The sequence below is a fragment of the Liolophura sinensis genome, chromosome 5 (assembly GCF_032854445.1).
Source record: "Liolophura sinensis isolate JHLJ2023 chromosome 5, CUHK_Ljap_v2, whole genome shotgun sequence".
In the NCBI taxonomy this organism is placed as follows: Eukaryota; Metazoa; Mollusca; class Polyplacophora; order Chitonida; family Chitonidae; genus Liolophura; species Liolophura sinensis.
Genome location: NC_088299.1, coordinates 7,478,123 through 7,503,934, shown reverse-complemented (window position 1 = coordinate 7,503,934; position 25,812 = coordinate 7,478,123). Strand labels below are relative to the sequence as shown.

Sequence of the window (25,812 nt, the reverse complement as noted above, 5' to 3'; positions counted from 1 at the left end):
TTTTAGGGTGTAAAGTCTTTTTTTGCTGCCAGCCTGCCGTTTTTGGTGTACAGGTGCATGCTTGGTATCAAAATGATGGAAATTGTCTAAGCTTTGGGCAGGTATGAGTTTTAATGGTGAAAGTTTGAAATTCTGGGCGAGAGGACACAAGGAAACAGGTGGTGATGAGGCTGCGAGGGACGTCCCCTTGGCGTTGCTAGGCACCCCTCCCAGCTGCCGGCATGGAAAGGTCCAGATTTTGACGGTCAACCAATGTCAAGATTTTTACAGCTTCTTTCTCACAGGCTGGGCCAGGTATGCACCAAAGCTTATTGGCCTCGGAATGTTTGGGACTGAGCTACAGCGCTAAACCTTAACATTGTCGCTTATGGAAAACTAATGGGGGTCTGTGGCCGGTTGAACATAAGTTGCTCAAGGCAATGGATGCAACCGTGTTACCTGAAATACGTGTAGTCAAACGCTGTGTTGACAGGAGCATGATATTGGATGTACCTGTCGCTCAGATATGTGCCTGGGTGATTGATAGTGTGTTTAGAACTTGTCCGTCAAGAGACACACTCCTTGCTAAATGGACAGTTGGAACAGGTGAGATGCATATAAGTAGCGTTAACTATAATCGGTTGGGTCATGTGACACAGCCGTCAGGCACGCGCCTAACAAAACAGCATGACAGAAACTGTGTATGACCGTGCGTGATTCCCGTCTGGACGATTTGCTATCACGCGTAATAACGGTTCGGTTATGATACGTTATATTCGTATACCATGTGTAAGGGTACCACTGTTGGAGAGTAAAGGTGAGAAACAACAGGCTTGTTTTACTCTCAGATCAGCAATAGGCTTTAGACAAGATCAAACAAAGAAAGGCGAAACCGTCTGAATAAGTTTAATATATATATTTTAAGAAAATAGACAAATAATATAACTGTCAATAATGTACAGCGTCCAGATCCGGATGGAATACAGTATTTTGGCTTCCAAAGGTGAGACAGTCCACGTAAATATAGAATTCACATTTAAGATGAATTCCTCAATCTACAGATGACAGTCCGATAAGTGGTTTATTCCGCAACTGCATGTGAATGTGTAGCTTCTTCAGGGCGGACGGGTTGACAATAGCGTCCTCATTGCCGAGCTGTCGAGCTGACAAAGTCACTTTCAGGGTAAACTGAGATGAAATGTATCTTATGGCACAAAGAAACAACGAGCCATACAAGCTCCAATATAATATTTCCAAAAATAGCAAGTGGTGAAACACAAGCTCATAAAGTGGTACATACAGAAACTAGAGTACAAATGGCTTCATAACTCCGTCGCTGATATTTAAAGAAAATTCTGGATGGTTTGATCGTAAGCATGTTTCAACACCGATGCACATTTCCAGAATGTACACTCTGTTTACAATGACACCAAACTCATGAACACTGAAGCCACGGAACGCTCGACTGAATTACAGTGCAGGCGAGAAAAATGTAGGTCAGACACTGACAAATAAAAAAATATGTTTACAGACGGAGTTCGTAACACATAGGATAGAGATATTGGACAGCGTAGGTACACGTACATGTATAGCCTATGATTTCCTCTTTAACAGGAACGGTATTCAGGCCGGATCAGTGTGTTGAGACCAGCGTGGGAAAACTCATGCATGTACCGTCAACACTAAAATTCAGCAGGCTTTGTCGACAACTGTTTATAAACACGCACAAATCACTATGGCTTCTCTTTGCGCGTGATATCCACATTAAAGGCGCATCCGTCTGGTGTCTCTATCCAGCTACAGAGAGTCAGTGACGCCAACATTATCGCCACCTCGTCAATTAACACCACGCCCTTTCGAAGAACTTTCGAAGGGAAGGAAATGACGGTGCTAGGACTACGAAGATGGAGAGCGCCATTTACGCTGGTAAAGATGCTAGCGGTGGTGGGGACACTCGGGCTGGGTATGAACTGGATTTTGACCTTACATCCCACAAGCCACGTGGGGCCAGGTAAGTGATGGAACGCTCTTGTGAAAGCTTAAGGACCTGGTATGGTAAGGCGGGGGATCGGCACCAGCGCAAGAAAGTGTACACTCCAATAAGCGAAACTGACTATAGCTGTGAGTAGCAGCTGCTGACACGCTCGTGAGGCTACTTCTTTTTCAGTTTTGTTTTACTTTTCTTTTCCGTTATATGGCAAGCATGCGACTTATAAAGCTCCAAACATACAAGGAAGCAAAGTATAGGTCATAAAATCGAAAAATGGCAGACTGCTCTAGTCGCACTGAAATATCTTTTTTGTGTAGGACTTTTTTTGTAGAGTGGAGAAAATCACGGCACCACAAATGTAACTTTATGAAAAATTAATGAACACTCAGCTATCCACCAATCAATTAAATACATATATAACACATGTTCAGCCTTATGCTACCCCACACAAAACATGTTAAATTTAATGATAGCTAGAGGACCGCATGTGCTCTCAACAAGGATTCACGTTTAATTTCGCTATAGTTGACACAAGTTACGTTGTACCATAGCTTACCAAGTATCCGTTCCAATTCATGATAACACTTATTTAATGCATGACAGCCTATATTTTATCTCACACAAAAAGTATGTTGCCAAAAAAGGAGAATAACAAAGATTCGAACTCTTTCCCGAAATGCAAAGTGTTCTGCATAGTGAGTTCGTTAGTTGACTATACTATGAAGGATGCCTGACAGACTATGGCCGAGAAACAAATCTGAAACTTGCCAAAATATGACGAATCTGATCACATTATAAAGTTTATTTTTTACATATGAGGACATACGTTAACTAGAACGAAACTCTCACAGCACGTAGAAAAACACACATGAAAGATTCGGTATAGATATTTTACTAGTTAACGTTCATCTTCATCTTACAAAGTAAAGACACGATGCCTTGTTTGAACAAAAAATTGGCGTTTTTGGTGGCATCTTTGGCGGGTTATTACTAAGCAATCAGCTCTTTTATGGTCATATAACTTTTATGAGTAATGGGTAAGTTTTATACTTCCTATTTAGAAATTTACAGAACTGTGATGAGATTTTGATATTAACAGTTTCTTGTCGTACCTCTCTGGGGACGATTCCCGGCCTTCCCGTACCAGGCCCTTTTGGCTCCGTTGTTGCAAGGCTGTGGGTATTTTAGCGGTAAAGCCTTCATTTATTTATTTATTTCCCTATCCCTATAATACGCGGTTCTAAATACATGTGTTTACGTGGAAAGGTCTGGCAGCAACCTGGGGATGGTCCTGGGCTTCCCCCGGGTTCTGCCCAGTTTCCTTCAGCCATAATGCTGGCCGCCGACGTATAAGTGAAATATTCTTGGGTACGGCGTAAAACACCAAACAAATTAAAAGAAAATACAACACCAGACTAAATAAAGTATCCCACGTGAAGTCTAAAATGCATAACGTTTTGTTCTTTGAAACTGGCCATAGCCGAGATATCACAATTCACAGTAAGCAAAATTGTACATATTGAAAAAGTCGGAAGCGGTGCTATGTTATCAGTTTTGCAAAACAGGCGCGAGTTATCTCTATAGCCCAAGAACTTTTAGGTATTTCCGCTTACGTCACCCGAACACCGGTTTGTCTTTTAATCATACGGGCGTCCGAGTGACAGCCTATTTCCGGTTGCTTTAAAATGGTGCATCACATGACCTCGTAAGAATTCCAGATTAAAACTGATTTATTGAGTAACCAAGTACATCAGAAAAACGCCTTACAGGGCCCGGGGGAAACCCACGACCATCCGCAGGTTGCTGCAGACCTTCCAACGTCCGGCCGGAGAGGAAGCCAGTATGAGCCGGAGGTCGTTAATTTAGTAAAGACTACCGTCTTATTTTAACTCAGGAGATCGCGTAAAGTTTTTTATTTTGTTCAATTTTGAGATGCATCATACAGCTTATTAACCCGGCTGTTTTTAGATTTACATCTATATCTATATTATATATTTTTTATTTATGTCATGTACATTCATTCATGCAGTGTTATTATATATACATGGATATCGCAAGAATGTGTGCACAACTGTATGTGTACAGAAGACAGTTTGTCGTAAACAGAGGATAAAAGACATACAGCTGCATAAAATACATGTGCATCTCTCTGATTATATGCACATGTACGTGTATGTAAGCTTATACACTGTACAATGGCAGGTCTATAACATGGAACCTGTACCTATGTACATGAGAATCGAGGCTTGCCTGATTTCCCCTGCGTGAGGTTTCGTGTCGTCTTTCACCCAGGTCCCACGTTAATTGATTGGCCCATGTTAAAAGATGGGTGTCAAGACCGACAGACGGACAGACGAATACAACGAGGGATTTGTGATATATGGACCTTCTTAGTTGCACCTAAAGACATAGATTGTTACACAGTCAAATATTGCAGCAAAATATCGACGTTGTCTTCCTCTCAGGTATAAGTGAATGGGCAATGTGACAAGATAGGGCATAAAAAAAATTTTACCAACCGAGCCATGATACAAGATAGGATATTAAAAATTTTACTGACCGACCCATGTTACAAGATAGGATATCAAAAATTTGGCCAAAAGGTTCATGTAAATATGATAGTAATCGAAAAATTTACCAACCCGTACATGTTAAAGATATAGGATGTGAACAATTTTACCGACCGACCGACCGATGTTGAAAGATAGGGGGATGTTTACTGCATCTTACATGCAGAAAACAGTTTTTACGCTTAACGGTCCAATGCATTTGATGTGTTATGCTACAAGAATTCCGGAATGTTTTCTGCTACGATGGACTCAGTCTTTATTGATTCAGTATGAATTGCTGAGAGTAGGCTATTATGATGATCACCATGGCGACAAGGGTACGCTTCACGTGCCTTGGAGAAAGGCTTCGTGGTAAGGTGTTATCTACCGGAGCACAGATCCCTAAAGGCTTCGTGTCGTCGAGCATGTAATGAATCTATTCCAGGTCTATGCTAGGACTTAGTTTAACAAGTACGAAGTCAGCTATACCAGTGTTTACATGACCTCATCTAAGGCGTGTGATGATAGTTACACCAGTTTCTGTAGGGCCTTGTCCAAGTAGTGCGATGACAGCTATACCACGGTCCATAGGACCTAGTCTTAAGTCGTGCCTCCCGCTTTTATCCCACCATATTGCTGACCGCGTCCTACAAGTGAAATATTCTTGCGTACGGCCTAATCCTTGTGCTACCGCAACACCAACCAGTTGCGCACTGTTAAGGGGTGGCGTAACTGCCCAGACCATACGAAACGTTTTGCACGCTGCCCATCTTTGTGTCCGACGTCTTTATTTTGGGCCGATTCTGAAAAAGGGAAACCGTAATAAACGGCTACGGTCTGCAAACTTTCACCTGCAGTGGAACCAGAGGCAGTAGAATAGGATTGGGCTTAGCGGGTATTGACGTCATGGTGTGGCTATCGAGATCACCGGACCTCAATCTCATCGCACACGCATGTGATGCTCTTGGAAGAAGTCTTCGTGCCTTGAGACGTCAACCCCAGAATGTTAAAGAGCATTTTGGTACAGCAATGGCGCACGTTGCCTTATGCTGTGTTTACGAGTGTTAGGTAGTCGATGAGACGAGGCTGCTATGCTGTTGTGTATGCGAAAGAGGGTTACACGGTACTGAACAAGCTCTAGTACAGATAGTGCCTGTGAAATCAAAAGTCACCTCATCTAGGTACTGTTTTGAAAATGTTTTTGCAAAAAAAAACCCCACAAAGATGAGGTTTATAATAAAAAAAACAGCACCACAAATAAGCCAAAAGTGAGGCTTTGAGCTCGAATCATTCATTCATTCATTCATTCAAAATAAATGCGATGAAATTCAAGGTCTTAGAAATTAATACGAATAGCTGTTTTGAGTGAGTGGGTTGTGGAGGGTGGACAGATGTGCGTGCCTCTGTCGCGGGCAAATCAAATGAGTTGGTCGCACAAACTCAATAAAACTGGAAATATAAACGACTTGGGCGATCGTCCGGACGACTGGAAACTGGAAAAGCAGGACTGCACAAAAATAAGGCATGAATTCTGCTATGGCCCACACATTTGCAATGCTGTTATTTTTTCTTAAATGATTGCCAATTTACTTGTCGCACTTTTTTAACATTTCATAGTGAAATTCTAGTTTGCTTTTTTAACTTCCTTGTCTGTCTGATAATCCATATAATTACTGACTCTACCTTAGTTCTGTGGTTAAGTATACCATCACAGTTTTGCTCCATCAGCTTACCTTGCACACCTCTCTACTTCCACTGCTGCCTCCAGTGGATAGATGTTTGAGCCGGTAAAAAGCCTTTAATGTCGTGCTTAACAGTCACATGCCGACGAAGAATCAATAGGTGTGTGTATACATACTGTGTCTTCTTGTGACAGGGCGAGTCCGTGCCGCCAAAGTGCTGCCGCCACTGAATTATCATCAGGCGTGACACCTGTACTGACACCTGGCCAACCAGTCCTGTTTCCTTGATCTAACCTCTCAGTGCTGAGTGCTGAGTAGTGTGTAAACTCAATAGTGTGCAAGAATTTCCGGTAGGGTAAAGTAATTCCAGCTACACCATTTATTTTTAATTTCGGTCAGTTAATATAATAATAAAATAGAAAGGATGTGTTCTTTTGAATGGTAAAAATGAAGGCATGTGTTAACGAGATCAAATGGTATAAAATGGTTATTTTATTGACAAACAGGTACCCAACTGTTGTATGCCATTATGTTTTGGTCTAAAGAAGATGACCCTTTTCTATTTCTCAAGTAACGAACCATATACGTATAACATGTTAGGAGTTGGTCCTCGTTCGTTTTTTTTTTTTGTTTTTTTTTTTATTCCTAAAATCATGGTTTTGCTTCTGTAGTGGCGCGCTCAGGACTAGTGGTGGCTTAATGCAGCACGCTGACAATAAATTCAGATTGGAGGTCTGAACAGCAGAAACCAGAAGGCGAAGAGTCAATTTAACTTCGCGCATTAGCGTTTTTAGCCTTTTCAAAAGGGCGAAATTTAACTTCGCATTTTCGAAAACACGAAGCGAACACCCTAAAACGCGGGTTGAAAACCAGAAAGTGCGAAGTAGGCAAAACCGCATTTTCGGGCTTTGTCCTTTCTTGTTTTCGTGCTTTCGCGCTGTGCCCTTTCGCGTTGTCGCGTTTTCGATGTTTTATTCATAAGGTCGAAAGTAAGAGAACGCGAGTGGCCGCATCCGGCTTCCATACCTTAAGGACGCCAATTTAAACACAGAAGGAATTGCTTAAATGAAGTTTATAATGCTCACGTGACAATGCGCTGTACCAAAGCTAACTTTATTTTAAAGAGCAGTGTTTTGCCACAGGACACGCACTTGATAAATTCTTAACTTCTCAGAATTTACTTCCTTAGGTATTGTTCTAAAAAATTTTATGAATACACATTTTTTCTTAGGGGAGAATGATTTACGTAAATACTTAAGTATTAATTCTTAAAGAATGTACTGGCCCCGGGATCATGAAGAAATCTTAGACAAAATTGACAGTCATTATATTTGGTATGCTCATTTTTGTTATTTTAACTGAAATTTGTTGTACAATATCTTACCCAGAATTTACGTTGTCTAGCAATATTTTGACCTTGTTACATAAGAAAGAGCTATTTTAAAGTGATTTGAAATTTTGGCTCAAGTCTAAGATCGCTTGGTGACCTAAGGTCGACCTAAGCGCAATACTTATGTGGAAAAGTTTATCAGTAACCTTGCCTCTTGTGGTGTCTTACCCAATTCAATTTCTGTACCTAAGGACGCGTAGACTGACGAAATTGGGTACATCTGGATGCTTTAAGTCACGTGTAGGAAACGTTAAACTGCTGATTCACCAACCGATCGGATGTTCTCAGTTGCTTCCTGTCGCCAAAAACACAGTTGCTACCAATTGCAAGGTCGATCCACGCCGGGTTTTCAACATGGTGTTTCAGTTGGGAAGAACAGTTTAATATAATGACCCCGGTACCTGTCGAAATATAATGTTTAAAATAGCTAATTTCTGTTTAATGTACCATATGCCTCAGTTTTACTGTACTGACTTTTTTTACTTTACATGTGTTATTTGCATATACAATACCACCCCTGTAAATAGTGTTTTATTGCCGCGTTCTTGGGTTCAGGTCAGTTTTCTATTCATTGAATACACGAATAAATAAAAACATAAATAAATCAATAAATTGTAATCAAAATAAGAGACGCCGTCGTTATGTGACTGAAACGCAAGCAACGAAAAATTAATCATTCGTTCAATGATTTCTTTCTTTCTTTCAGCGGGAAGTCTTGTATTCCAACAGCAAAATTACACTCATGAGATTGCTCCATATAACAGAGAAACACTTTTAAGTCGGGTATGTTTCTTAGATCTTAAATCACTTCAGGCTGGAATTTGATTCTTAATTTACATAGTTTTATATATTTTATACAAACGTATTTAACAATTTTTCACATATTTTATTTACCCCCTATATTTCCGTATTCTGTCGCTGAGTATCCGTGTAACTACTATTACTAAACAATAGATCAGTGTATGTTGCTTCTGATTGGCTGTACGGCCTGCCTCACACCAATTGGCATCTATACTCTAGAATGACGTCACAATACGCTATAGTTATATCAAGATCACATGGTCATTACATATTATAGCTTTCGAGGGGCGGAGTTAAATTTAAGATATTAACCCTTGTTAAGAGTATTTCAGTGCTCAAGGCGCCTCAATGGAACAATGTCATTATATTTACAATGTATATGAATTCTAGGGGTTTTTTATTATTTTTTTTTTTTTTATTGTTTCTTTTTTTTTTCATTTTAACTGGTTTTCTCTCTTCTTTGTAGACGTCATCAATACCAAGAGAGTGGTTTTCAGATGCGATCATGTGGGGAACTAGACGAAAGAATCCTGGTAGGGCAATGGTTATAACAGTAGTTTTACATATATCTTCCGTTCTCACTGCCTATACTCAAAAATAAATCTGTTAATTTTAACAAAAATTCTGTGTCTGAGTGACACTTAGACCAATAGCTATAAGTGTTGGGCTTGAACCCCGTGGCTAGCGCAACACCAAATTCAAAACTCCGATGGAAGCTATATAAATGTATGTATGCATGAATGCTTGGGGTTTAACGTCGTACTTAGCAACGTTTGGGTCATATGACGACGAGGAAACATTAGATGTGTGTATATATAGTGTCTTCTTGTGGCAGGACGAGTCCATGCGGCCAAAGTGCTGCCTCCACTGAAGTATCATGTCAAAGACACGAAACATGACACCTCATCTAGTCACATTATACTGACACAGGGCCAACCAACCATGTTTCCTTCCACTGACCTCTCAGTGACGAGCGCCAAGCGAGGCAGCAGCAAGTGCCATTTTAAAGTCTGTGGTATGACCCAACCCAAGTCTGACGCCGGGATCTCCCGACTTCGAGTCGGACGCTACATAAAATGACACCTTTTTCCTGTCGACAAGCAGTTTTCGAAAAACCACGGCGTCCGACACTATATATATATGAATTTAGCTCCCACCCGATGACAGATAAAAATATAAATGGTATCCACACGTGTTTATTTATTTATTTATTTGATTGGTGTTTTACGCCGTCAAGAATATTTCACTTGTATCCACACGTGTGACAATTGTTAGAAAATGTGCAAATATATATCTGACTATAACTTTGTGCCTATTTTACACACCCCTTTCTTTAATTAAAATTAATGGATTTTGGTCCAGGCTCAGTTCAGACCTTTGTGCTTTAATATATTGATCAGTTAGTTTTCCTAGGGGTCTCTCCGCTTTCCTCCAACCATATTGCAGGCCGCCACCGTATAAGAGAAATATTCTTGAGTGCGACGTGAAGCACCAGTCAAACGCATAAATATTGATCAGTTACGATTAAGGGAATGTACCAATGTATCTGACGGTCTGAGGGATACTTTACTCGATTGATCTCAGATTTTATTTATTTATTTATTTGGTTGGTGTTTTACGCCGCACTGAAGAATATTTCATTATACGACGGCGGCCAGCATTATGGTGGGAGGAAACCGGGCAGAGCCCGGGGGAAAATCCACGACCATCCGCGGGTTGCTGCCAGACCTTCGATCCAAGATTTTATTCGTGACAGCAATAATAGCAGCAGTATAGTGGTAATAACTATTTCTCAAGTTCTTGTATAATTCATGGTATGATAAAGTCAGCAGTGGTCTGAAATTCTTATGTAATTCGTGCTATATGTTAATAACACTGGCAGAACTAATAATTTCACCGCTTCTGTGGCCTAATGGTTAGTGCGTCCGCCTCAAGTCGGGTCATACCAAAGACTTTAAAAATGGCACTTGCTGCTGGATTCATTTCACTTCGATTTATTTGACTGGTGTTTTACGCCGAATATTTCAATTATACGACGGCGACCAGCATTATGGTCAGAGGTAACCGGGCAGAGCCCGGTGGAAACCCACGACCAGGTTGCAGGTTGCTGCAAGACCTTCCCACGAACAGCCGGAGAGGAAGCCAGCTGGACTTGAACTCACAGCGACCGCATTGGTGAGAGGCTGCAGGGTCATTACGCTGCGCTAGCGCGCTACCCAACTGAGCCAGACGTTTCAGTCATATGACGACGAAGAGTCATTAGTTGTATGTATATAGATTGTGTCTTCTCACAATATAGGTACACACACCTAATGATTCCTCGTCGTCATATGATTGAAAAATTGCATGTTAAGTGCGACGTTAAACCCCAAGCATACATACATATACACATACATACATATACACATACATACATAATTTCAAAAGTTCTTGTAAGATTCATGATGATATCAGCAGCAGTCTGGAATTCTTATCTGATTTGTGTTATATAACAGTAGCAGCGGTAGTAGTAATAATATTGTCTAACATTGGGGTCTCCTCAGCTCGGTTGGTTAGCGCGCTAGCGCAGCGTAATGACCCAGGAGTCTCTCACCAATGCGGTCGCTGTGAGTTCAAGTCCAGCTCATGCTGGCTTCCTCTCCGGCCGTATGTGGGAAGGTCTGACAGCAACCTGCGGATGGTCGTGGGTTTCCGCCGGGCTCTGCCCGGTTTCCACACCATTATGCTGGCCGCCGTCGTATGAGTGAAATATTCTTGAGTACGGTGTAAAACACCAATCAAATAAATAAATAAATTGTCTAATATTGTTGTATGATTTCAGTGTACCTTAGCATTGGAATACCGTGCATTTTCCGTGTCGGCAAACAGAAATATGTGGTGCACACGCTCAACTCTTTGATAAAACATTCGAGTGTTGAAGAAAAGAGTCAAATGGTGTTGGTTTTATTTCTGGCGGATTTTGATGAAAAATACCGACAGGAAATTGGAGAGTTTCTGTACCTCAAGTACAAAGAATTTGTGGACTCGGGTTTTATACAGATGATAAAAGCGCCAAAATCATTTTATCCAAGTTTGGATGTCCTAAAAATCAAGGATAAAGTCTCCCTCTCGACAGCTCGATGGAGAGCGAAGCAGAATTTTGATTTTGCTTTCAATATGCTGTATAGCCAGTCGTTATCAGAGTATTACCTGCAACTGGAGGATGACGTCATTGCTGTGCCAAACTACTTTTTAAGCATCCGCGATTTCGTCTCGCAGAATGACAGACAATATAAATCAGGGTGGGTCTGCCTGGAATTCTGCAGCCTTGGGTTCATCGCAAAGCTGTACCACACATATGACTTGGAAAAGTTGTCGCAAATGCTGATGCTCTTCCACAGTGAACATCCCAACGATGTCACTTACCTGCACTTCAACACACTGATGTTTCAGCATGAAAGAATAATTCGAAAGCCGACGCTTTTTGACCACAAGGGTTTGCGCTCCTCCCTAAAATATAAAATAAATTCCCTGAAGGACCCGATGTTTAAAGCAGACCCCAATGAGGTCGAGTATAACGATCCTGACGTTCTGGCTTCCAGACCCAGAAGAAACAATCCCCCCGCAAACCTGTCCACCACTCTTAAACAATATGAGATGTATACACCACAAAAGTTTTATCTCGGGGAAGAGGAAATTTTCTGGTCTAGGGATCCTAAAAGAGGGGACACCTTCAGGATTGTGTTCGATTCTCCTCAACACCTGTCCAATATTTCGGTGAAAACTGGCCAAGAGGATTTTCCGGAGGACTTTCTACAAAATGGCGTATTAGAATTAGGTAGGTCAGCAGCTGTAACGTCACCTCAACTCAGGTGCTCAGATATAGTGATTTCTAAGAGCTTCAGCAAGGGTCACGTGGTTATTGACAATTTATCACGAGATCTCGCGATAGCATGCGTTCAAATTGTTGTAAAAGAAAGACAAACTAACTGGCTGATTATATCAGAGTTAGAAATCCATTGACATTGCATACTTGTAAACTTACTGGTTTAAGAGTACATGGATAGAGTTTTGGGACGGAGGGCAGTCACCGTCTTGAACCTCCTTCCGTTTAGACCCTCCTGTTATTTTAACGTACATGTGTGTAGAAAGATTTACGGCAGTAAATGACAAGATGGCCACAGACCCCCATTAACTTTCCATAACCGACAATCTTAACTTTTAGCGCTGTAGCCAACATTCCTTGGCCAATAAGCTTTGGTACATACCTGGCCTAGTCTGTGAGAAAGAAGCCATAAAAATCTTGACAAAAGTTGACCGTCAAAATCTGGACCTTTCCATGCCGGCAGCTGGGAGGGGTGTCTAGCAACGCCAAGGGGACGTCATTGGCAGCCTCATTACCACCTGCCTCCTCGTGCCGTCTCGCCCAGAATTTCAAACATTCATCATTAAAACAATTTCCATCATTTTGATACCAAGCATACACCTGTACATCAAAAACGGCAGGCTGGCAGCAAAAAAAAGACTTAACACCCTAAAATACACAGAATGTAAATATCCTCCCGAAAAACGGAAGTTGTAATGTGGGTCTGTGTCCGGAGGTACACACGAGTTGTTGTTGAATACTGTACGCCACGGTTTATTCCTTGGTATATTCCGTGTATGGAATGTTACGACGGCAAGCAGTTTGCAGCCGTATCGGATGTTCAGCCCTGAACACAGACGACATAAACCTCGTGTCACGGACTGGAATCCCTTCAGATTCCCCCTGCATGTGTAGCTGACCACAGTGTGAGTTGACTATGAACGAAACAGAACAAACTTTCGTGATTTTCATATCACGAAACTGTGTAGATTAGTGTGAGAGAGAGATATCGTTGTGCTCGGGGCATGTTGTTGTTGATATCGAAAGTGAATGTGTTCTGGTCAACTTTAAAAGTATTCTGGTTGTTTACTGTATTACCACACACATGTTCGCCTAAATGACATTCTAATTGTGTCTGTAATTGTGATCTGTAAATATTTATTCACGATATACCTTCTTTGTTAGCGTCATTTCGTTAAAGATGCTGTTAGTTCTATAAGCACGTGTTCGGTTGTACGTTCATCAAATTATACCTCTGCCGGCTCGTAGTAATACACTACATTCCAGCTACTAGTGAAAGGCCCTTATGTTGTAACCTAGATGAACATTAAAGTAGTCCGTCACTCTGTGGCAGGGATAATTTTGCCATTTCTTAAGTTGTCGGAATGGGTAGACCTTTGAATGTATTTAATTTTACATGCTGTTATAACGTTTTGAGATATGTGTACTGCCAGGCGCATTGTATTTAATTCACTTGTCATAATTGAACTCATAATATGTGGATGCATATCCTTTAACTGTATGACGAAAATACCTAACGAACGTTGTTTCTCCTCTAGTCTCCTCTATTGTAGCTTTTTACCTTCTCATCACCTCGACACCTTGTGATCATCAAATGACTTCATATCTCCATTTCATTAATAAAGCATCTACTAATTCACAAGGAACGAGTTGTTGGTTAACAAAACTGATAGCTGCCTCGCATGTAGGAAGTGAGGCAGTACAAATACAAAACTTAAAAGACTATAAACTGTTTTGCTCAAATCAATTAATGCCAGTTATTTGGCCATCACATTTTGTATCGTTTAATATAAATACTTTGGGCTTGTCTGATTTTTTCATGCAACATGCATCTCATTAAGGAATATTACATATGGTTCGGTGTCAAGGCTCAATGAATTTAATTCAATGGTATTATAATGTACCGTGATTTTAAAAGAGAAATTTAACATGAGGAAGTTTGTGTCAGTTATGGATTTCTGAAAAGTTGTGTAAATATTGCATAGTGTGAGGCCATCCTATTTAATTTATTTAGCACGTATTTGCCAGTATTGTCTTCAAATGTCGTAAGAAGTATTGAACTAATTTTTACCTTTGTCATAAGCGAGCGGTGTGGTCGTTGCGGCCTTTGCGTTCCCATTATGGCCACAGTCCACAATTAATTTTCCATTTGCGTCCATGTTATCGTTTGCCCTCGTCGCACTGTCTCTAAATTTCCGAGCCCCGAACGTCTAGGTCTGCTAATCCTCGTCCCCTGAGACAATTTCACTCAATTTCCTGATGTGAATTTTTCAACTTTTAGTGCTATTAATATAAAATTCGAAATACCTATGTTACTCTTTTATCTGGAAAACCCTCACCTTGCGTCTGGTTCCTTGTTTTATACAGTAAAATGATATTCAGGGCCCACATCGAATTTAGAAGTCATTCGAGATCACGCGCCTTTTTATGTGATCCTACGGTACCAAGACAAGGCTCGTGTATAGATGGGCACCATCAGCGCAGTGATTTCCCGAAAAATTTGGGGATAACTGTTGATAGAGGAGTATCAGATAATTAATAAGTATTTTCAGATTCCATGAATCTAAATCTGTGCCAATGATAAATAAATCAAGCACCTACCTGTATCTGAATTAATCAAACACATCCAAAATAAAAATGAACTATTTACTCACGTATTAGCTAATGAATATTAAGTTATGGCGGCGCCCATAAAAGACGACCTCAAACCCCCATTAATTTTCCATAAGCGACAATGTTAAAGCCTAGCGTTGTAGCTTAGTCCCAGCCTGTGAGAAAGAAGCCATAATTATCTTGACATAGGCTGACCGTTAAAATCTGGACCTTTCCATGCCGGCAGCTGGGTGAAGTGCCTGGAAACGCGAAGGGGACGTCACTCGCAGCCTCACCATCACCTGTCTCCTTGTTTCCTCTCACCCAGAATTTCCAACTTCCATCATTAAAACCCATACCTGCCTAAAGATTAAACAATTTCCATAATTTCGATACCAAGCATGCACCTGTACACCAAAAAGGCTGGCAGCGAAATAAAAACTTAAATAGGGTCCTGTTTCCATATAGCATGAAAAGAGAGTTCGAAGAAGTATTCGCGCATGCCACGGGAAGTGGCGGCGTTTCTGAAGAGTTGAAGGCAAAGCAGGTCACCGCTCTTTGTGGGGCACATGAGAAAAAAAAAGTCATTCATGTCTAATCGACTGTGTATTGTAAGAGTCTTACATACCAACATTTGCCTTGGGTCATCCAGCGTCGTAGCCCCAAGTGGCTACTTTAACTCCTCTGTACATTTGGCTGGCGGAGTATCGTAGCCACAGGGGGAACCAGTGGTAAACCATACAACGATTCACAACATGCCCGATAAATCCTTTCTAAACAGTGGCTGCAGTCTTAAAGTGGTGTCAACTTGATGTCTCAGCTCACCCTCACAGGCAACATCCCAGTTATATTCCATTCGGTAATGGTACACGAGCCCCATATTCACGACACGGCAGATCATTTTTATACAAGGCGGCAATTAGGCTCATCTTTTCAGGTTTAACGCGCACGCGCCATCTAGGAACGATAACTTTGTTCAGACCCATAACTGTGGTGAAGGCAAAATGGCTGCTGCTTTAGCGATGACTGTGAGATGAGTTTGGGTCTCGTGTGTCCTTGCCAAGTGGAATATATGTGAGATGTTACGTGTACGTGCGAGCTGAGACGTAAGAGCCTAAATTGACACCACTTTTGGACTGCAGGCATTGTTTAGAAAGGACTTATCGAGCATGGCGTGAATCGGTGTAGGGAGTTGAGGTAGCAACATTGGGCTACCAGCGTCCAGAACACAGTGAGGAGCCCTGGATAACTATTGTTGTATCCCCTCTTAGTTCTGTTAAGCAAAATCAAGTGGTAAGTGAGTAGATATATCATATCTACTATATTTAATTAACTATGGTTCGGCTTGAACACAGACGGTGATGATAATAATACCCCCGAACTCCTGTAAATAACGCACTGCTCAACAGTTCGGTACGTTTGCCATCACGTGCAGTTCTATAAATAAGACGAAAGTAGTCCTTTCATATCAGGTGACGTAATGCATGAGCCTCGCTTTCATCATCACTGTTGTAAAAAGCATAGCGCCCAGTTATATTAGAAAAGTAATCTCAACGGAGGCAGTAGTCACATTTCTATTTTAGAATGTTTAAAAGTTTGTCTTGCCAAGATTTTTGTGCATTTATGATAATTAAGGTGTCTATAACCCGAACGTTTAAACTTTAAGAAACCAAACGAGGATTTTCCCAAACAATTTGAAAGGAATTTATCATTCAATATATTTATGCGGAAATTGGTTATGCTTTTTGAATAATATGGACAAAAATGTGAACGTTTCCAACGTAGGTATCTGCATTTGAATTCAAAGGTAACTGACGCTAGTTTTTTCTGGGAGGGGTTGCTCTTGGCCGCGTTGGCAATTTTCAAACTGTCAAAAATTGTCCTTTTGACCGATGAGACTTTCCTATTTCCTAGGCAGATTTTTCAGCGTTTGTAGACGGCCTTGGAATTTGCCTGGAATCCACATCAAGCTTTTTAGATTAGCATCCTAGTAAGTAGATACTCTGATAAAGATGGGAAAATTATTGTGCAGTAAAGTAGGAAAACACTGCCAAGAACAGTTAAGTGTGTTCCAGGTTATGAGTACTTTAATACATTATGACACTAGGTGGGAACTATTCTCAGTAAACTCGTTGTCCTGTGTCAGAACTCTCCAGTCTCGCGAAACTGAGAATTTTGCTTCAGGCTCCTTAAGGTGGAAAAAATTCCACAGTGGACACAACAGACTTTGTACAAGAATATGAACTGTGCTTTTGGTACCATAACTTGAGACACTGTCCCATGGGACTTTCTGAAACTTTCTAAGACTACTGGGACTCCCTTATTACACCTTTCTTTTTGGTACTGGTTTGAATTACTGGTTTCTTCCTCGTCATAATAAATTATCATCATCTGATGAAATCTGTTGTTGGAGAACTTTCACTCCATATGAGAAATTTTAGTTTCATATACAAGTCATTTGATAATAACCCGTGTCAAGGAAATGTTATAACATCGCATCCAAATTATAACGGAATCTCCAAGCTCAGAGGAGATAATCCTGATCCGCTAAATTCCAGACAGGCTTGTTTATTTTATTTATTTCATTGGTATTTTGGGCCGCACACAAGAATATTGTCACTTATACTACAGTGACCAGCATTACGGTGAGAGGAAACTCAAACAGGATCGATGCCGCATAGGTACCTATATACCTGAAGAGAGGACATCATAAGAAACGGCCCCAAAAATCAAATTTTCCACTACAATTCCCACATTTTTACATAGACCGAGATTTCGGTCTAAGGTTGTCTTATATATACTGATACACGAGGACTGCTGGCCAAATTTAAGCGAGAGCTATGTGGGCCCGATTCCGGTATAATGCTTACAAAGAGCTAGCCTTTGCATGCGCATTGGATTCGTCCCGAATAAAGCACAGCAATTCTGAAAGCTGAAATATTTACGCATATTTTACCACAATCGCGAGACACACGGTTTTGCGAGGCTAAAGAGTATTTCGCAATATCCAAACCTTAAATTGAAAAGGTAAATCTGTCTCTTCACTAGTCTTTCGTCCGTGTTGTCTTAATTGAGAGAGGAAGTTATAAATTTACATTCTATGTGAATGCCTCTGTGTAATGGGCTTCGTAGAGTACCTTTCCCAGCGCACTGGCGACTCGGGTGAACACTGAACTGAGCACTATTTTCCTGTAACGCATGAGTAATGCCTTTTAATTTTGCTCATTAAACGTCTTCGTCATCAGGAGAAGAAACTTAAAACAATGACACTATAGGCTGAAAAGAGCATATTTTTTCTATCTGGTGGTTAATTTTGCGATTTTTCCCGGCAATACACGTAAAGCCTGAAAACGGCAAAGCTGGCATAAATCGCTGAGTCCATTGCGTCCTTCATCTTTAGCACGCCGTAATTTATGCTGGGGGTGTGTTGCCTCGCAACCAATGAGAGTTGTTAAAACTGCCGGCTTGTTCGTATAAACTAGGAACCTACGTCCAACATTCAGGTTTTGCGATCGTCAAGCGGAAAACCAGCTGTACTGTTTGCTACCTTCTGGGAAGAAGAGTTCTACAGGAAATGTACGAACTGCACTTCGGCGGTTTCCGACGGCAATTCTCCTCCTAACACAGAAGATTTCAAGCCTAGTTCTTAGGCAAAGTGGAGTCTCCCACAGCGGCTTTTGGCGCTGACTTTTATTTATAATTTATCAACTTGAGGTACATATTAGAATTGTTTTATGGCATGTAGGCTACCTGCGAGGAAATGCATACTCTTTTCAATGGTATTTGTTTGATATTTAAATTTTCTTCTCCTTTAAAGATATGAACTGACAAGACAGCGTTTGACTTGGTGTCAGTATAATGTGATTGGATGGGGATCATGTCTCGTCTGTTCATTTCAAGGGCCGCATCGCTTTGAAGGCATTAACTCGCCCTGCCACAGTCTATGTACTTACCTAAAGACTCCTCGTCTTGATATGGCTGAAATGCTTTTAAGTACGACATGAAACCGCATAAACGTATACCTTCATACATACATATACATGTATATTCATCCACACATACCTTAGCAGGGATGAAGATTACAGACACGAAAAGTAACTAGAAATCGTAAAAGACGTCATCTGTGTTTAGCTGAACTCGTAAACTGTGTTTTGGAAACACTTAGGCCTAAATCTGAAAAACAGTTGGGATTTACATGAAACTAACAATAAACTTGATTGCTCAGACAATGTAGGACAACTCAAGGATGAAAATGACCATTTTTTTAGATTTTGACCCTCCATTTTCTTACTTTAAAATTTCTGCAACTGTTGGAACTTTTGAAAGTTTTAAATGATTAAAGGAGAAGAAAACATAAAAATTATGCCAAAATCAGATGAAAGAGCATCAAAACTTATTTGCCAATATGATCTTTAATATTTTATTGGAATTTTTGTTTCAAGAGAAAAGGGTATTTGAAAATATTTTTGCATGGTGGGTATTTGGGACCAACTTTTGGTATTTATCGTTGTTGCATAATAATGTTTTAAACAAAGATGTGATGCTTGTCTAATAAATTTATTTGAATGTAAATTTGTTTTTATATCGAAACATATGCATTTAACCTAAATTATGATAATATTTATGAACATATTTAAAATATACATATCATCCAAATTGAGGTTTAATACATTTGTTAGCTTAAAAGAACAAATTCTAGTGCAAAGATATTTATTAAACCTGTCTTACATCCTCTTTTATGACATTATTAAACAAAGACTATAAATACCTAAAGGTGGTCCCAAATACCCACCATACAAAAATTATTTTCTAGTGCCCTTTTCTCCTTAAGGAAAAATCTGAAAAAATATTGAAGGCCACAGTTAGAAATAACTTTTCGCACTCTTTCATCTGAATTTTATATCATTTTTATGTTTACTCCACCTTTAAATGACACTTTTCACATAATACCCTGGAGTGTGTGTGTGAGGTTTTCAAAGTTGTATTAATTGTTAAGTCTGGCTCAAACGTTAATAGGCCGATTAGTCTGGTCGTATCACACAAAATAAATTGGAAATAATTAATACATGGCTTAACTTGACTCCAAATACACTTTTTTATGAACAATCCAGGAAGTAGTTTTAGTTTAGTACTTATATACCAGGTGTGCCCATCAGACAACGCTAAACCACATAAGAAGCCCTAAACCACAATAGGAAATTTGTGAATCTATATTATATATATATTTATAAACATTTTATATTAGTTGCCTAACTCTTTTTCTCAGGCATAGTCTATATCCACGTATTTATTTACCAGGCTCACTGATTCCTTTAAAATGAGTATTTTTGTTTCGGTGCCATTAGTAAAAGCCGATGTGTTGCCCTGTATGTCTCGCAGTAAGCAGTCAGTTTTTCGCGCGAGAGTTTTATTACAACTATGTCCTATGCGAGTTGATTGACAAGGTCACCCGTATGCTCTGACTAAGCCACTGCTGACTGGGCTTGTTTTAACCCATCTGGTGTGGGCTCAAGAATGAACGTGTAGCAGATATGTATAGCAGAGTTATCTCCCCGTCGTTGCACCATAGCGACAAACAAACATGTTCTAACGGATCACGCTCTGCGGCGGAAATGGCGAGTAGGCCTAGATGTACGTGCTCCAAGCCAAATCACACTGATCTGTTACGAACGGATGTCATATTAAGATGCATTTAAAGTTATTTTTGTGAAGTCTGTTAAGCTAATTTTTTTAAAAATCTGATCTCTGGACAATCATAATGGCGTTGAAAAGGCTAGCTCAGATGGCGATCTACGCATGTGTTGTTACACTGTTAACAGTTCACTCAGCCTTGGCTTTCGAGACAGGTAAGATATATGATATTCTCTCTCACACTCTATATATATATATATATGTGTGTGTGTGTGTGTGTGTATACAGTGTGAGAATGAATATATATATATATATATATATATATATATATATATATATATATATATATATATATATATATATATATATATTTGTCTCATGTTTTTAAATGGCCACATTGAAGATATAGGCCTATAGACTATAATAACTTTTTCTTTTTATATACAGATTGGAACGTAAAACTATTATAATACAAGTTTAATCGTCACATATATAACATTGTAAATCCACGAGTCGGACTGACTGACTTTTGTTGTAACTCAACGTTTGCCCGTTTCTCGCCATGCTAATTTATATTTCTCGGCTGTGCATATTACTTTGCTTTTACTGTCTGGAGCACAAAACAGTTCATTAGGCTAATTGTTAATAATATTAATTATCCATTTATATATACTTAGTAATATAATTAAGCCTAACGTCTCTGCAAATCCGTGAGTCAAATTAATTGGTATTTGTTGACCAGTTAAGCATATATATCGAATTAGATACAGATATAGATATGGATTATCATAGATTATATGACTCCCAAACTGGCCTTGCCAATTATGGCTATGCCTATATATCTGTAGGCCTGTAGTTCATTAAGTTAAAGGCAAAGAAAACAGTGAAATACTGTATATGTCAGAAGGGAGGCCAGTTAACACTGTCCATAAAAATAGCTCGGATAATTTCCATAATTTCTTTTAGAAATCAGTGGTGTCACATCAATATATTTTGCCTGAAATAGATGGTTTCAAGATCCAATCTGCGAATGCACTCATAGCGCAAATGTTTATATGCGTTTTGAGTATAGCGGTCTAGAGCACGTGCAACTTATATGTTTTGCAAAAACCTAAGGTCACACTTTCATGGCCTTTCATCTGACATGCTTCATGGTAGTATTTTCTTTACTACTTGCCACTGTTGCAAAAATTTACAGTCTCCTCTGACGTGTGTTTTACCTTTGCTCTTCCTGGTTTCCTCCCACCATAATGCTGCCTGCCGTCGCATAAGTGAAATGTTCTTTACTATTGTGTAAAGCACCAGGCAAATAAATAAATGTCTGTCCCGTGCCAATGGACAAAAAAATCATTAAGTACATACAAAGTGTCGATCTTTGAAGGCCTGATCGATCTTTACCAATAAACTTATATAGACACCTACATCACAATTTTCATGTTTATGACACTACACAAAGAGCTCTCAGCTTTTCTTTTTGTGTTTTTGTTTTTCTTTCAGGCTATTTGACGACGCAGTGCAATGGCGACAAGACTGTTATGGAGAGCTATCGGTTGGAGTCCAGCACAGCCATTTTTTACAGCAACAACGCGGACTGCACTTTCACCGTGACTGCACCTAGTAGTAGAAAGATACTGGTGTTGTTCCGTCAGTTTGAACTCGAGAACAAAGACAACGGAAATTGTTTGGATTTCGTGAACTTTCACGATGGCGTGGATACCAGTGCTCCAGTTTTGAACAGCGAGCCACTGTGTTCCAATTCACCCCCAGATAATGTGACGTCATCAGGCCATGTGCTTACCCTTCACTTCGTCACAGATTCCAGGGCAGTTTATCGGGGATTCGAATTGCTGTTCGTAGTGTACAAAGATTGTAAGTGTTTCTAATTTCAAATTAGTGGTTAAAGTATAGATTAAAACAATGATAATCTTTTGTGCAAATATGAAACTTTTCTTGCGTAACAATAAGAATTACCTATAATATCATCGCTCAAGCTTTCTTCCACTTTAAATTGACGGAAATGACAGCATCTTGCTGATGTTTATTTCAAAACAATTTGATTTTTCAAAGAATCTTAAACCGGCATTATATCTGTTTGTTTTAAAGCCGAATAAAATTTTAGTGAAACGTGGTCCTGACACAGCTTCAGCACGTAGACATTATCGACATCCAGGGTTACCTCCTGTTAACCTGAGGCTAGATGCCATATATTCGACGCGGTGAATTAGATCAGCTGATTGGATATATATATATATATATATATATATATACGTATATATATATATATATATATATATATATATATATATATATATATATATATATATATATATATATATATATATATATATATATATACGGTTGCAATCAAAGCGCATTGTACACGAGATTTGGATAATTATTTCTTTCATTCGCCATCACTGAAAATTGTTAACTTCTTTTTCTTTGTATGCTTACTTGTTTTCTTAGTTCTATGGCGGTTTGTGTTGAACATCGTTTTGGAAATTGGCCTGGAACGTGCAATTTTTTGGTTGATGCTTGGTATATGAATGTTTTGACACCTAGATTTATATATTGTCTTGGTTGTTTGGTGCTTTATGTTTTGGTGGTGTTTTTTTAAACTGGCCTTGCGATGATTGTTCTGAAACGTCCATTTTGGTTGTCGCCTGGTAGACGAGGGGATGTCTGTTTTGATTCCTTGACTGCATAATGTACATTTATGTAAACATTTGCTTCATATACAGTGCACAACTTGTACATTTGTATCTAACACACCTGTTATGTTTACGTTTCAGCACCGTGTGATGAAGATTTTTTCTCCTGCAGCAATAACATATGCGTTTCATCCAAGAGCGCGTGTGACGGATTTGACCATTGTGGAGATAATTCAGATGAAATCAATTGTCTCGGTAAGATGGTTATAAAAAATTGTCTCAGCCTCCGTTGTTTATTTCATTATTGTTTACTTCATTATTGTTTAACGCCATCCTCACGAATTTTCTACTTGCACGATACCAGTTAGTTTCAACGGCGAGAGAAACCGTGGTAAAACAACGATATGTGAAGTACTGACGAACCACATGTGGGACGCACAAATATGCGCATATTAGTAATGAAAGACAAGTGATCATGAACGAACGTTAGCATGCGCAAATGGCCGCACGAGCTCTACAGGAAATGAGAGTTTTGAATCCGTACCTAGAGTTCCTATAGTGATGGAAAGACAAACGTCTTTATCACTAGGCCACTATCTGTCCCTGGCGTTTCTAGTGACAAATTCACATACATGAATCACCAGACTATAGACTTACTGATTGTGAAATGACGTGACATTTTCTAATGTCAAATTCTAGGGTTAGTTTTTCTTTACTATATCATGACTAATGGATTCGGAGTTTTTTTAACTTGAGACAAACCTGTACAGTATAGTGTGTGTGTCCTCTTTTACTGTGAATGAGTAGCAATAAAGACAATGAATAAAAATGAATAACTAAATCTTAATGTAAATATCTTGGGGGAAAGAGGCACCCTTTTTTTGATCCACCTGTATACAATGATACCCTGAAAAAGTAGAACAGAGGAACAGAGGAGGCTGAGTTATAATCAAATTTGTAAGATCTATAGAGTAAACCTCGTGGCTGTTCAAAACCGGTCCACCTAGTCTGGAATATCTGGTACAGATTGCGTTATGTTATCAAAAAAGTACACAGTATGTCCATATCTAAACGTGTGAAGGAAGGTATTGTTTTAAGACATTAGGTACATGTATATTTAGATGCCAGAAATGAATGAATATGGTTGAACACAATGTGTATGGTTCACCATAGGCGATTGAAATTGATTAACAAAAAATTACTTTGCTTTTTCCAGTTGATGCACCCCAAGAAGAAACAAGCTACACTGGTGTAATTGTTGGTGGCGTACTCGCCTTTGCTGTGCTGTGTCTTATAGCTGTTTTTCTTGGGGTGTATTTCTACCGGAAAAGAAAGTTTATGAACCTTTTAAAGCAGTTCAGAGCTTTGCCGGACATTCCCCTGAAAGAACCTCAGCCCAGCTACCCAGTGACTGACCAGTACATCCGAAGAGAGTTCAAAATAAAGAAACCCCCAACCAGACCAGAGACACAGAATGTCCCACGCCTAGAAATCGATCCAATGTCGTCCACTTCCGCTTTGTCTTCGTCATCAAATTTAACAAGTAGTCTCGAATTCAAGTAATGAACGACGGTGAAAGGCTGACTGGGTACTGAGGTTGCCTGCTATTGAACTCTCAGTCATCGTTTTCATCGTCACTTCCATAGTCGTTGTGTAGTCAAGGGGCAAAGGCACAGTTGTATTTATTCTAAATGACTTCTGCCAGCTTAATACTTTGCAATAACGCCAGAACTAATTTTGTACAAGGAGACGGACAATATATCCGAGCGATTAAAGTCATTTTAGTTTTAGGACACGCAAGGTGCGGTAGCATATGCGACCTTGCACGAACAGGTAATTTATAGATTCCCTCCCTGTCATTACTTGGCCATGATGGCAGTAAGCTGTAAACGACTCTCGTGGGGCCGTTAGTGATTTTCCTCATTGCGGACCAATTTTCTTCCAACAGTGGGAAAGTCAGTAACCTCCCAAAGGTCGGTGGTTTCCTGCAGGATCTCCGATTTCCTCCAACGAAAAATTCTCGAGTATGCCTTTGACGCTCAGCAACCCACAAATCACATCCATAAATAAATTTTGTAGGAGTTTACACACAAAGAAATACTTTTAAAAACATCTCAGACATCGTCAAACAAAGTGCTTCGGAGCTAAACTCCTAGGAGGCCTAATTTGATGATTCAGAAACTCGTCCTGGAATCGAGCATCAGTCCATATGGAAACTAAGAACATCTAATACATGTATAAAGAAAGCGTTTTTTTGTACTTAAATTATGTACAAAGAATATGACAATTTCGCCAACATCACCGTAAGATGCAAAAAGCATTTTTTTTTTAATTTCTTCTCCAGTGCACATGTAAGACTATCACAGATGGCAGACACTGACATTTCCCAATTGAATGTTTGTAGTTTTTATCTTCGTGTGAAATGGGAATGCCACCTGTCATTATATAAAATCGGAAATTTAAAATCCACGATTGTTGCCAAAAGTGACGTTAAACACACTCGATCCAATCGATATAAAAATGTTTACTTTTAAACGTTTACAGAGAGTGCAGATTAGCTTTTCTCTTTCTCATATTTTCGGCGTTGGTTCGATATCATAACAAATTATTGGGTAGAATTTCAAATCTAAAGTTTGTTTTATGTGAGCTTGTTTATTTATTTTTGAAGACTGTGATATTTAT

The 25,812-nt window shown here is 39.6% G+C and overlaps 2 protein-coding genes across 3 annotated transcripts; both read left to right on the top strand.

The window, feature by feature from the left end:
- The first annotated feature begins 1,690 nt into the window (after positions 1-1,690).
- LOC135465903 (alpha-1,6-mannosyl-glycoprotein 4-beta-N-acetylglucosaminyltransferase-like) lies at positions 1,691-13,844 on the top strand. Its single transcript, XM_064743279.1, has 4 exons — positions 1,691-1,990; positions 8,297-8,373; positions 8,858-8,924; positions 11,213-13,844. Exons 1-4 carry the CDS (start codon positions 1,861-1,863, stop codon positions 12,391-12,393), a joined length of 1,455 nt encoding a protein of 484 aa, XP_064599349.1. The 5' UTR covers positions 1,691-1,860; the 3' UTR covers positions 12,394-13,844.
- A 2,163-nt stretch (positions 13,845-16,007) lies between these two features.
- LOC135465948 (low-density lipoprotein receptor-related protein 12-like) lies at positions 16,008-25,415 on the top strand. Of its 2 annotated transcripts, none has more exons than XM_064743331.1 (4): positions 16,008-16,141; positions 21,977-22,348; positions 23,272-23,385; positions 24,347-25,415. In XM_064743331.1, exons 2-4 carry the CDS (start codon positions 22,015-22,017, stop codon positions 24,691-24,693), a joined length of 795 nt encoding a protein of 264 aa, XP_064599401.1. In that variant the 5' UTR covers positions 16,008-16,141; positions 21,977-22,014; the 3' UTR covers positions 24,694-25,415. The 2 variants fall into 2 exon arrangements, with proteins under 2 accessions (XP_064599401.1, XP_064599399.1); XM_064743329.1 differs by lacking the exon at positions 16,008-16,141 and adding an exon at positions 20,536-20,694.
- Positions 25,416-25,812: the final 397 nt, after the last annotated feature.

Coding starts and splice junctions, on each gene's coding strand:
- LOC135465903 (XM_064743279.1), top strand. CDS start 1,861: ATGACGGTGCTAGGACTACGAAGATGGAGAGCGCCATTTACGCTGGTA. Junction 8,374..8,857: donor GAGAAACACTTTTAAGTCGG/GTATGTTTCTTA, acceptor TCTTCTTTGTAG/ACGTCATCAATACCAAGAGA. Junction 8,925..11,212: donor AACTAGACGAAAGAATCCTG/GTAGGGCAATGG, acceptor GTATGATTTCAG/TGTACCTTAGCATTGGAATA.
- LOC135465948 (XM_064743329.1), top strand. CDS start 20,607: ATGGCGTTGAAAAGGCTAGCTCAGATGGCGATCTACGCATGTGTTGTT. Junction 20,695..21,976: donor AGCCTTGGCTTTCGAGACAG/GTAAGATATATG, acceptor TTTTTCTTTCAG/GCTATTTGACGACGCAGTGC. Junction 23,386..24,346: donor AGATGAAATCAATTGTCTCG/GTAAGATGGTTA, acceptor TGCTTTTTCCAG/TTGATGCACCCCAAGAAGAA.